The sequence below is a fragment of the Ruditapes philippinarum genome, unplaced genomic scaffold, assembly GCF_026571515.1.
Source record: "Ruditapes philippinarum isolate M1 unplaced genomic scaffold, ASM2657151v2 ctg2829_1_1_1_1, whole genome shotgun sequence".
Taxonomy (NCBI): Eukaryota; Metazoa; Mollusca; class Bivalvia; order Venerida; family Veneridae; genus Ruditapes; species Ruditapes philippinarum.
Window position 1 is genome coordinate 1 of NW_026858582.1, and position 13,936 is coordinate 13,936.

The 13,936-nt window shown below is 33.5% G+C and overlaps 1 protein-coding gene across 1 annotated transcript; it reads right to left on the reverse strand.

The window, feature by feature from the left end:
- Positions 1-4,758: 4,758 nt before the first annotated feature.
- LOC132753655 (aspartate aminotransferase, cytoplasmic-like) lies at positions 4,759-13,406 on the reverse strand. The gene is made up of 8 exons (XM_060744148.1): positions 13,241-13,406; positions 10,039-10,214; positions 9,204-9,312; positions 8,843-8,955; positions 8,207-8,462; positions 7,490-7,655; positions 6,666-6,808; positions 4,759-5,598 (listed from the first exon to the last, which is right to left on the reverse strand). Exons 1-8 carry the CDS (start codon positions 13,356-13,358, stop codon positions 5,438-5,440), a joined length of 1,242 nt encoding a protein of 413 aa, XP_060600131.1. The 5' UTR covers positions 13,359-13,406; the 3' UTR covers positions 4,759-5,437.
- Positions 13,407-13,936: the final 530 nt, after the last annotated feature.

Here is a 13,936-nt window from a genome sequence, read left to right on the forward strand (position 1 = left end):
CAAAAAAATTTCTCATTATATAATAAATTATAAACGCTAATGGAAACACATAACCTTCATTTATTTTATAACAAACAACATACATTTTTATTTTTAAAAAAAAACCTATGACTGTTAAGAGCTGATGAACAATTAATAAAATTAGTCATCATTAAATACAAATATATATCAAAGGCATTAATATATAGATTAACTTGACAGTGCTTCAGGTCATTTAAAATATTGTGCTTACAATTTAAAAACAAGAGGGCCATGATGGCCCTGGATCGCTCACCTGACACAACCGCATCCAAGCAATGTCTTAAACAAGCATCATGACCAAGTTTGATGCGACTGAGTCAAAACATTTGACTCTATTGCTGTTTATAAAGATTTTTTCTATATTTGGGCAATGTGACCTAATTTTTTTGGACACGACCCATATTCAAACTTGACCTAGAAATTTCATCAAAAACAACTTCCTGACAATTTCCAGGAAATTTGGATCAAAAACAGCAGCCACTTAGAGTGTTAAAAGATTTTTCTATTTTTAGCTCCCTGCTGACCTAGTTTTTTGACCAGACATGACCAATCTTAGCACTTGACCCAGAAAACATCAAAACAACATTCTTGACAAATTCCTGAATATTTGAATAAAAACTGCAGCCACTAGAGTGTAAACAAGCTTTTTCTATTTTTAACTCCTTCTGACCTAGTTTTTGACCTGAGATGGCCCATCTTCGAACTTGACCAGAAATCATCAAAACAACCTTCCTGGACAAATTTCCAGAATATTGAATCAATACTGCACCACTAGAGTGTTAACAAGCTTTTTTCAGTTTAGCTCCTTGTGACCTAGTTTTTGACCGAGATAACCCATCTTCGAACTTGACCTAGACATCATCAAAACAACCTTCCTGACAAATTTCAAGAATATTTGGATGAAACTGCAGCCCCCTAATGTGTTAACAAGCTTTTTCTATTTTTAGCTCCTGTGACCTAGTTTTTGACCGGAGTATGCAACCCATCTCGAACTTACTTAGATATCATCAAAACAACCTTCTTGACCAAATTTCCAGAACATTTTAGATGAAAACTGCAGCCATTAGAGTTTTAACAAGCTTTTTTCTATTTTTAGCTCCTGTGACCTAGTTTTTGACCTGGAGATGACACCCATCTTTAACTTACCTAGAAATCATCAAAACAACCTTTCTGACAAATTTCCAGAATGGTTTTGGAGTTGAAAAACTGCAACCATTAGAGTGTTAACAAAGCTTTTTCATTTTTAGCTCCTGTGACCTAGTTTTGACCAGACATGACCCATCTTCGAACTTGACCTAGAAATCATTAAAACAAACCTTCCTGACAAATTTCCAGAATATTTTAATCAAAACTGCAGCCACTAGAGTGTTAACAAGCTTTTTTCTATTTTTGCTCCTGTGACCTAGTTTTTGCACCGGTAGATAACCCATCTTCATAACTTGACCTGAAAATCATCAAAACAACCTTCCTGACAAATTTTCCAAAAAATTTGGATGAAAACTGCAGCCACTAGAGTGTTAACAGCTTTTCTATTTTTTAGCACCTGTAGACCTAAGTTTTTGACCGACATGACCCATCCTTCCAACTGACCTAGATATCATCAAAAACAACCTCCTGACAAATTTCCAGAATATTTGGATGAGAACTGCAGCCACTAGAGTGTTAACAAGCTTTTTCTATTTTTTTAGCTCCTGTGACCTAGTTTTTGACGGACATTACCCATCTTCCAACTTGACCTAGATATCATCAAAACAAAAACCTTCCTGACAAATTTCCAGAATATTGATGAAAACTGCAGCCACTAGAGTGTTAACAAAACTTTTTCTATTTTTAGCTCCTGTGACCTATTTTTACCGGAGATGACCCATCTTCGAACTTGACCTAGATATATCTAAGCAACCTTCCTGACAAATTTCCAGAATATTTGATGAAAACTGCAGCCACTGAGAGTGTTAACAAGCTTTTTTCTATTTTTAAGCTCCTGTGACCTATTTTTGACCAGACATGATCCATCTTTTAAAACTTGACCTAGATATTATCTAAACAAACCTTCCTGACAAATTCCAGAATATTTGGATTTGAAAACTGCCAGCCTATAAGTTGTTAACAAGCTTTTCTATTTTTAGCTCCTGTTGACCTAGTTTTTTACCAGACATGACCCATCTTCGAACTTGACCTAGATAAAATCAAAACAACCTTCCTGACAAATTTCCCAAAATATTTGGATGAAAAATTGCAGCCACTAGAGTGTTAAAAGCTTTTTCTATTTTTAGCTCCTGTGACCTAGTTTCTTTGACCAGACATGATCCATCTTCAAACTTGACCTAGATATCATCTAAAACAACCTTCCTGACAAATTTCCAGAATATTTGGATGAAAACTGCCCAAGCTATAGAGTGTAACAAGCTTTTCCTATTTTTAGCTCCTGCTGACCTAGTTTTTGACCGGAGATGACCCATCTTTGAATTGACCTAGAAACCATCAAAACAATTTTCCCCCCCATGACAAATTTCCAGAATATTTTGGATGAAAACTGCGGCCACTGAGTGTTAACAACTTTTTCCTATTTTTAGCTCCTGTGACCTAGTTTTTGCACCGGAGATGGACCCATCTTTCGAACTTGACCTAGATATCATCAAAAACAACCTTCCTGACAAATTTCCAAAATATTTGGATTGAAAACTGCAGCCACTAGAGTGTTAACAAGCTTTTTCTATTTTTAGCTCCTGTGACCTAGTTTTTGACCGGAGATGACCCAATCTTCGAACTTGACCTAGATATCATTAAAACAACCTTCCTGACAAATTTCCAGAATATTTGTATGAAAACTGCAGCCTCTAGCAGTGTTAACAAGCTTTTTCTATTTTTAGCTCCTGTGACCTAGTTTTTGACCCGAGTATGACCCATTTTCGAACGGTTGACCTAGATATCATTAAAACAACCTTCCTTGACAAATTTCCAGAATATTTGGATGAAAACTGCCAGCCTCTTAGAGTCTGTTAACAAGCTTTTCTATTTTTTAGCTCCTGTGACCTAGTTTTGACCCGAGATAACCATCTTCGAACTCGATCTGTATTCATTGAGACAAACATTCTGACTAAGTTTTGATGATATCCAATCAAAACTGTGACTGCTAGACTAGTTAAACCAACCAATTGTTAGAGTGTAACAAGCTTTTTCTATTTTTAGCTCGTGACCTATTTTTTGACCAAGATGACCCATCTTCGAACTTGACCTATGATATCATCAAAACAACCTTCCTGACAAATTTCCAGAATATTTGGATGAAAACTGCAGCCTCTAGAGTGTTAACAAGCTTTTTCTATTTTTAGCTCCTGGACCTTTTTTGACCCGAGATAACCCCATCTTCGAACTCGATCTGTATTTCATTGAGACAAACATTCTGACAAAGTTTGATGATGATCCAATCAAAACTGTGACTGCTAGACTGTTAACAACCCAATTGTTGACGACGAACGACGCACAACGCACAACGCACGACGACGGACGCCGGACATAGCCCCATCACTATACCTCACCATGACCACTTCGTGGTCAGGTGAGCTAATAAATGCTGCACTTTAAGTAAAAAACACTGGTTCTTAATTAAAGATCAATTAAGCATCAAAAATGATATTTAACAAAAAAACTGTAATTATTTCATTCCTGAACAGTTGTATTTTTAGTGTACTGTTACAATTTCAAAAAAAAACAAAAAAAACAACTTATTTATGATGATCCATATTACTGAACCATCTATTGCTTATTGACAATTAGTACAATGATAGTGTGTGTGTGTATAAATACATATGAGCCGTGTCACGACAAAACCAACATAATGGGTTTGCGACCAGCATGGATCCAGACCAGCCTGCGCATCCGCGCAGTCTGATCAGGATCCATGCTGTTCGTTATCAGTTTCTCTACTTGTAATAGAGTTGATAAGCGAACAACATGGATCCTGATCAGACTGCGCAGATGCGCAGGCTGGTCTGGATCCATGCTGGTCGCAAACCCATTATGTTGGTTTTGTCATGACACGGCTCATATTTGTGTGGGAGTTAAAACACCACTTAATCTTATGTAAAACTTATTTTACAATCAGTGCTACATACTTTCTACTTCATATAATTATCCATCATTAAATGCATGTAAAACACAAGCGGAAGAAGACGAAAAATTAATTTCTGGGGCATTATGTGCCTTTAAAGTATATTGCTATAAATAAATGTTATAAAATAAAAACGCATTGTATTTTTAAAGACACCTTTCCAAAGGATCATTGTAAACACTGTACATAATGCCCTTACATATAAGAACTTGCTGCATGTACAAAACACAACTGTTTTCGATCAGTCATAAAAAAAACCCAATCAATTCTTACTGAAAGCAGTCTTAAAAACATATTCAGATAATCTATTTTTAATGGCAATTTTTGGTAAGCCCCAAACAATTTAAATTTATTGACCCCTTTGCAGGGCTGGCAATATAATACTTCCTTCTTGTCATTTTTTTCTGAATCAATTTTTCTAAATTTCTCATGATATTAATATAGAAAATTCTGGAAAAAATTTTATTCTCAGTATTAGTTGCAGGACAATCTCTGCATTACAGATAATTGATTGTGCCACCCCTTGACAATTTCGGCTTTGAATTGAAAAAATGTGACATAAAATAATACTTAAATACACAGTCCATCCAGGATTGACAACTGCCATTAATAATAAAATACCATCATGAGTTTTCAGCAATTTTATGTTTATATCACAATGTTTCAGCTTGCAACACTTGTAAATGAAAAAAATTCACCACACTTCTCATAGCCTATATAGTTTCTCCATTACAGCTTTAAAAACAATCAAAAACAACAACAAAAAGAGTAACAAAAAAAAAATTCCACAAAAATGCGGAGAACACAGTGACACAACTGAAATTTTTTTCCCTTTAAACAGTTAACGCTTGCATATATGCACATTTCCTGATAAAAATCTTGTACATCCACTAGTTTTTGGAAACAGCAAACATACATTAACATTGGTTGTCTACTTGCAAATATGAATATTTAAACAAAAAACTCACCTAACCAAGGAGAAGGAAGCATTAAATAAAGTAAAAGCATGTGAGTTGACTGTCTATGCTAAACACAAGCAATTCATTCCAAAAGGTAAAAGTGTCAACATTTTTTTCCTATAAATATCTAAAAGCACTGGCTAAACTGGTTTTCTTAACTTAATAATATTTTCAAGTCAAACCTGTGTTAACCTGCATTCACTCTCTGTTTAAAGACCACATAACAAATCATGGTTACCCTTTCAAAGGTTTTGCTAAAGTTTTTCTGTGAGTCTAAGTTTATTACATTTTTAAATTTTTTTTCTCAAAAGGTCTGAATGATGATATTTCACCCTTGACCTTTGACCTATATTTTAGCTTGCCTAGAATCTTGCTTTCCAGATACGACGGTGAATATTGCGTTGACAACGTAGTCCATATTGGTTGGTGTGAGACCACACATGTTGATTCTCCCTGATTTCATTATGTATATATGATAATCCTTCTTCAACTTCTCACACTGTTGTTCTATAAATAGAAATGTGTTATTCTATAAATAGAAATGTGTTGCTCTATAAATAGAAATGTGTTTCTCTATAAATAGAAATGAGTTGTTCTATATATAGACATGTGTTGTTCTATAACTAGACAAGTGTTGGATTTTTAAATACAAATGTGTTGCTCTATGAAAAGAAGCTATAGAATTTTGTGAAACTTATTTTTTTTTGTGCTGCGGAGACTCCAAAGTTTGTTTGTTTTGTTTTACTTTCACACCAATTTTCACACATTTTTGGTCACGTCGGCACATCAATCTAACTGGCTTTCCTGGATAACTAGCCGGTAATAACAGATTTCTCTTTAAGTGAATACTTATACTACATGACTTCCTAAAACAGTGGTGAAGGAGAAATTTCAACTTGCCGAGGATCGAACAAACGACCCCTAGATTACAAATCTCAGACATAGAATCCCAAAGACAAACAATATAAAAAGATTATTAAGTAAAATTTCTATTATCAATCATTCAAAATAGCAAGAGAATTTAAAGTATTGCCCTGCTGGCATAATTCATTACAGGAGATTTCTAACCTTTCCTAACATTTCTCTAGCCACAGCAGCAATATAAATGGTGGTTCTTTTACTAAATCTCCAAAGTATACTTTACAGGTCAAACATTTGACAGAAGAATATCAGTTACAAACATGTATGCACTCTTGCTCCACTTTGACACAGCAAACAACATATAACCAACTTATTAGGAATCATCCGAATGGTAGAATTTTTTTATATTGTTTATTTTGGTTTTAACACCTTTTTTACCATAATTTTGGTCATATCTAAGCGGTGAGTCTACCTAGCCAGATTTCCTGGATAACTAACCAGTAATAATTATTAATTTCTCTGCAAGTGACTGACTACTAATCATGCATGATTTTTTTCTGAATCAACAGCAGGAGACAATTCACCATTAGACTTAATGGCCCAGCTCAACTGTCATGGAGAAATTTAGCCTCACCAAAGGATCGAACCAGAAACCCCTTATATTACAAAGCTAATGTTCTCCCTGTTAAGTCTAATGATCACTATAAGCTTACCATTAAGACCTGTATAACTGAACATTCCCTTCTGCTGAATGATATGATCCCAGTTACCTGGGCAACCAATCGCCTTTAACTTCTGATGAAGTAGATCTCTCATTCCCAATATACGACCTGCCATTGTTTTAATGTTTTCTTTCCTGAAATATACAGACATTTTGAGGACACTACAAACAATTCAACATCTTTAATAAACCAAAAAGTGTAGCCAAAATAGAATAGTATAAAATTAGTACTTTAAAGTGAATCGGTCTACAATCGTAAGTATTTCAAAAATTCCTAAAAGAACAGAAATGTTTCACTTTGTTATTCTTGTAAAATATTTCTTGAAAAGTAAATGTTGATATGGTTCTATAGTGATTTAGTACTATGCACATTTACATGATGAATGATACTATATTTTTCCAGAGCATTTTATTATCTGCTATATATAGATATATTAAATTGTATCATGTATCTCACACTTATCAACATCATTCATATACAATTCTTTTATTATTTGTGGAATTAAATTCCATAATACACCAATTCACTTTAACTTGCAATGCAGTACATAAGTCTTTAAAGAGTACAGTTCACCTTAATTAAAAATGTACATGACAAAAAACATTTTCACTCCTTGTATTCAACTAGAAATGTGTCCATAGGACACGGATGCCTCCACAATCAACAGCTTTGTCATTCTACGGACAAACAGTGTGTTCAACTGACAGAAAATGTCTTATCTATTTCAAGTATAGTCGGCGCATAGAAAATTGCCCACAAATGCACTCCAGGTTCCAAAATAGATAACAGTGGACTAACAGTAAAACAAGACTTACCATTCTCCGTTCAATGCTGGATTATTTAGAACGGTGGCTACAACTCTTGCACCATGGTTTCCTGGGTTTGAGTATGTGGTACGCACAATCAACTCTAACTGTGATAGGACTTTAACCTTACTATCAGAGTCCTTTGCTATAACACACAAGTTACCAACACGTTCGTCTGTAACATGGAAAATATTTTATTAATTTAAGAGATAGTTAAATTATACATGGTTTGACGTCATTAAAGAATAAGACTACCTGATGGTTTCTTATTCAAATAGAAATGTACATGCATTTGACTAAACAATCTGTTTTGATTTGAAAGAAACTTATTTTAAAATTTTGAAATAATCAATGAAAAAATGTGGGCCAGGTTACAAGGTATATGCAAATTTCGCGCTGCACTTCTCTTCCTTCTTCAAAAGAATGTCATATTCATAAACTTCATTCATATCCCATTAATATTTTCTATTAGTCTATGAGAAAAGTCATTAACTACATAATATCACTCTCAATATTTCATAATAAAACTTCATTTCTTTCATGATTAACTTATCAAATTCATTTTCATTACCATAACAAATGGAAAATATTTCAATTCAGTGGAGATTAATCTATATTTTCATAAAATTGGATCTATCAGGAAACAGAAATTTAACTTTTCACTACTTTGGTTAATTTTCTGTACAAAGTTTTAAACATTACTAAGAAATACATGTTATTACTTACTGTAGAGACCAAAATTTTTACTAAACGACTGTGCAATGAAGAATTCAAATCCTTTTTTATAGAAAAGTCTACATGAATAGGCGTCTTTGTCCAAATCTCCCGTAGAAAAGCCCTGGTAGGCACAGTCCATTAGTACAAACATGTTTTTCCTTTCACACAAATCTGCAATCATCTCCCACTGCTCGGGGGTTGGGTCAACACCAGTGGGATTATGGGCTACTGCGTGAAGGATTACCACAGAATTTTTTGGGGCTCCCTATCACAATAAATAATCTTGATGAATATTTAAGAGTTAATTACATTTACATAATATTTTCCTTACCAAAGACTTATAAACACTGAGGCTAACTTAATGACTGCTAGGACAGGGGAACATGCTTTTACATTGTTAATAACAAAATCAATATACGATCTGAAGATTCATATCGATGCTATTCCTGTTGTTTATTTTTTATTAGATTGAATTTTGTCAATTTACACCGGTTTTAACATATTTTTGGTCATATTTCACCAGTTGGTCAACCTAGCTGGCTTTCCTGGATGACTTTTTCCCAGTGGGAATATGGCATGACATAAGCTACAAAATCGGCTAAAAAAAACAATTGATGAAATATATGTAAAGTTGTTACTTTTTACCTCTAAATCTTGCAACATGCCATCAATATCAAGGCTGCAAGTTTCTGCTTTCCAGTACCTATACTCAACAATGTTGGAAAATCCTGCAGCTTTAAATACTCCCTTGTGGTTACCTAAAATTTAACAGCTTCATTGTAATTAACTTGCTGCATATTATAAGTTAGCTCAATATTTTGTTCATTTTCCCAAAACAAGAAATTTAGTTGTAATAGTTTCTGTTCAAAATTTAACATTTCTTCTATCATTTATGTTTTATTTTAAGACAAGAATTAATGCCGAATAACTAATAATGTAAATGAGTTATCAAAAGTTTACTATAAATCTTTACCATTTTATAAAAGAAGTTCTATGAAATCCTTACCCCAAGTTGGTTTAGAAACATAAACAGTATCACAGCCAAGGAATTTCTTTGTAAAGTCAGCACATAGACGTATACCTCCTGTTCCACCTAATGCCTGTACACCACCAATCTAAAATCAAGATTTAACCATTAGCCACACCTCCATTGCAGAGCAAGATCATCCGGCATATATTGTCACATTAGTGCAATAACTGGTTAACTCGCATTAAATTTAGAAGGACTTACCCCGTTACTGCACTAAGGTGACAATACATGTGCTTTCTGATCATGGTCTGAATTGGTCCGTAGTATTCAGTCAGTACATATTTTGATATTATCCCTAAGAAATTAAAAATGACGAATGATTTTGTCAAGATTGAAAGATGGACAAGTCCATTTAAGATATTTAGTATGGTAAGGGTTTGGATATGTTCTAGATTGCTTATTATCATAATCTGTGAAATGATCAACTCAGGCAATGAAAATAGAACTATGTTTCTACCTCATTTAATTCAATTTCCTCATAATATTCCCACCCTAGGCTAAGAAATTCATATTAAAACAATATTCACACCCTAATGAGCATGTACCCGAGATGACATATTGAAATCTTATTATTTAATGACATCACATTTGGAAAACACCCTCTCACATGAAAAAAGTATACTAAAAATAGGTATCCAAAAACCATAGGAAGAAAATGAGAGCTGCCTCGTTTTTTTTTCACAATGTTACTAGACATTAGCTAATTGAAACTGGTTTATTAGGGTTTGTAATCCTTAAATTACAAGAAAGTATCCTTAAATTACAAGAAAGTGTTTGACTGTTTTGTTCATCCCAAACTATCTGTACTTACTCTTGTATAGTCAACATCTTCAGTGCCCAAAATTAGCCTACAGGCAGCTTCTCTAAAACTTGGTAATCCTGCTACAGGGAGATACTCGTGGTTCAGAGTTTGATCTGATGCCATCTGAGCTTCAACTGTTCGTACGACTGGTAGCACCCATGGTTTGCCTTCCTTAGTCCTATAAGCTAATAAACAAGAGAAGGCTTTATTTTATCATAAACCTTGAAATGACCATTCAAATAATCAAACACCTATTGAAAAGAGGGTCATGATGGTACAGTAGTCCTTAATGAGTCTCAATTCTTTAATGCAAAGGTAAGTAATTAAGTTATATTGGAGTGTCACCGTGATATCATAGAACCCATGATATCATAGGAACTGAGTATATTTGTCCTGTTACTCAACTTACTAGTCCTATAACATAAGACGTTTCCGTTAGTACTACGTACACTCCAACGTCTTATCGACTTCTTCATAAGTTCCTTTAGCAAAACGCGCCCACATGTATACAGGTAAAATGGCCGAATGTATATAGCGGTGAAAGTGGTATAAATTGTATTGGATTGGATTTATTTACATTCGAAGGTGAGTCATTTATTTTTTTTGCTGCACATTGATGCAAAAATGTTTAAATTTACTGTCTGCATATCTTTTGACTCAAAATATTGTTTTTGTAGTAAATTACGACGGTTTATATAGCGCTTCAAAATCGCTGCGCGTTTTGCTAAAGGAACTTATGAAGAAGTCGATAAGACGTTGGAGTGTACGTAGTACGAACGGAAACGTCTTATGTTATAGCAAACTCCTCACAGTGATTACCTCCCTTGGCAGAATTGTAATCACTGCCTTCACAGATGTTACATGATGATTTAAGTCACATGACGTAACGTCGAAATTCAAATGTAAATATCGACCGTTAGGCTACATAGAAAATCTAACGTCATTTTTCTCTTTCTGTTTTATTTTTAACTTTTTGTACCTACGTCCTTTATATTTTATCAAAAAATTATCAAAAATATACAAAGTAATAAAAAATAAATTAAAAAGCTAAAAAATATAAATATCAATAAATATTGATATTTAAATTGGCAGAGATCTGTACTGATAAGGGGAGATCACTGCGTAGGAGATTGATGTTATAGGACTACTGGTTTGGGAGATAAAGTCGGCCGAAAATCAGTGTTTTGGGGGCATATTTCATTTATTTGTTTACGTATTCTGATGATCTTGCACCATAATAAACTTCAGCTCTTCGATTTTCCGGTATCACCATAAAAGGTATATTTAGAAACATAATGGGTAATTTTGAGAGGCCCTGGGAGAGGTACGTAAAAATGATATTTTTAACGCCCGCGAGTAGATAATTCCGGCTCTCTGTTTTTCTTCTTAAATGAGCAAGTTAAAACGTAAAATAACATGTTTAGACATTTTATTATTTCATTGCTGTTCATTTATGTCAAATAAAAAATATTTGTTACCAAAATTGTTGAGCATTACGTTAGTGTAATGAATATCTATGATAACATTTATATGCAACATACTATGTAACATTTAAATCATTTTTACGTAAAAACACATGCATAATCATTTATTAACGTATAACGAAATATGTAGTTAAAGAATAAGTGATTCAAAATTATTTTTCCTTAGCTTAACAGAGTGAAGAAGAAATTATTTTAGTGGTATTCAACCTACACATTAACATATAAAAGGAGCATTTAACATCAGTATTTCGATCCATTCCACTTAAAGATTACAATTGTGTAATCAGCCTTTTTACTGAGTTAGCAAAACAAAAGTGAGTCTGAATTTCATATACAAAATGTATACGTAAACGTCGTCTGCTTTACCGGTAGTCGGTCAATATATAAAAGTACCCCTGTGCGGGCCTCAAAATGAGCATCTGCTGCACATGCGCACAACAATGGGATACCCGTACCTTTTATAGGGCATGTTTTGTAAACAAACAGGTTAAAGTCTGTGTTATATTTTAATTATCTTACCAAACTTGACAAAATTTCCAGACATTGTCGAATTCCAGCGATAGTATGAGATGGTGAGCTTGATTAGATTAAAAATTCCGATAACTCGATTTAATTATAAAAAGCCTAGTTCTGGCTTCCAAAACTTTATAAGCCGCTTTTTAACATTTTTGTTTTTCATCTGATGCGGCATTAAAGTTTTGGATTAGACCTGTTATGAAACCTAACCAGAATAACATAAGTTGATTTATTCTTGTTTTTCACTTGCAAATACACTTGACCCAATCAATTCTTGTGCATTTTACGATAAAACAATCATTTTAATATCATTCTTTACCAATTAAAGTATCAAAATATTAATACCGTCATTAAAATTGCCTATTTAACTGTAAAATATCAATTTACGCCGACTACAGTTGGCCATGACATTCAGGTGGCACGCGAGATCTCGTATGACGTCATTCGCGGGAACAGATTTGAATAGAGTCGTGTACTATATTTGGAACATTTTGTTGACATGATTTCGATACTTTTATTCACGATAATGTTTTTATTTATTTTCATTAATTTTTAAGTACTTAAATACGATTGTATTGAATATAAAAGTCAGTAAATCACCTTTTTCAATATCTTTAAAAAAAGTAATTTATAAAAATATTGGAGGCACATGGGTTCGTAAAGGTCAATCTCGTAATCACGTGATCAAACATTTTGGCAATATGGCAGCCAAGTGCCGAAAATTTTACCTGTCGGAAACTATTAGGTAGTTTATGTTCGTAATAAGATTTTTATTTGTCCATCCTTGGCTTATCAACAGATTATATATAGTTTTATCAAGGTATGCTTCACTTTACTTCATGGCATGTTCGATGAATAAATACGAGCGTGTCAGATTCCTGGCACGATTATTGGTGGACTTTCCCTATGGGGTTATCTTCAGTGTTCACGTCATGTCATAGTATATAAACGGGTACGCTGAAGACCTTAAGCTATAAAAAGCCGAGTTTATCTACCAGCCGAAGTTATCTCCCCAACCAGTATCAACTTACTGGACCTTAGTAGTCCTGCAGGTCTTTGCCTTAAATTTAATGCCTAACAAGAGATATCGATCTCAACAAATTATTGAAAAATAAATTGAAACAGGGGTAGACCTTCTGTATATCTACACTGGTACGAAAATAATTAGAGCGAAACAACAAAGCTGTCACAAAAAAAAGACGAATTCTTACCTCCTACACTGACATTGACCTTATCTGGATACTCATCTTTATTGTACTCAGCTATCAAAGCAAACACTTCGATAGGAGGAGCAATGTCTATGTGTCCGAATCTCGAGTTTGAAGCCATCTTCTCTCACACTGCCGAAAGGTCAAGGTTAGGTCAATGTTGTCAAGGTGTGATTAACTTCCGATATGACTTCTAAAGCCTAATGAATGATACGAAGAAAATCTGACAAGTACTGTACATACTGTAGCTAGGGTTACACTAATTTTTTAAATCCTGTAAAGAAAAGAGTCCATGTAAAGTAGAGAAAGAGGTCCCTCTGAAAATTTTTATAAAAATGATTAAATTGTGATTACAGTACTGTACAGTAATAGGAATTCTTTACCAGACAGCATTAGGTCAATCGACACTATCCAAACATTTAAAACGAAAGTAAAACTTTTTTTAAGTAATGAAAATGATAAACAAGTGAATAATATTTTTGTTTATTATTAAATTGATGTGTAACTTATGATAAGGTTTTGTAACATGATTATGTTGTACTTTATAATATTTAGTTTAAACGAAATTTATTTCATTTTGTTTGTGTACAATTAATGTACTTGTCTTATTATATTGAAAAATGTGTCTTGATTTCAAAAATTGTCATTAATTTTAACTTCTTTATAATTCATTTATTATTATGAAAGTAGGTATGATAA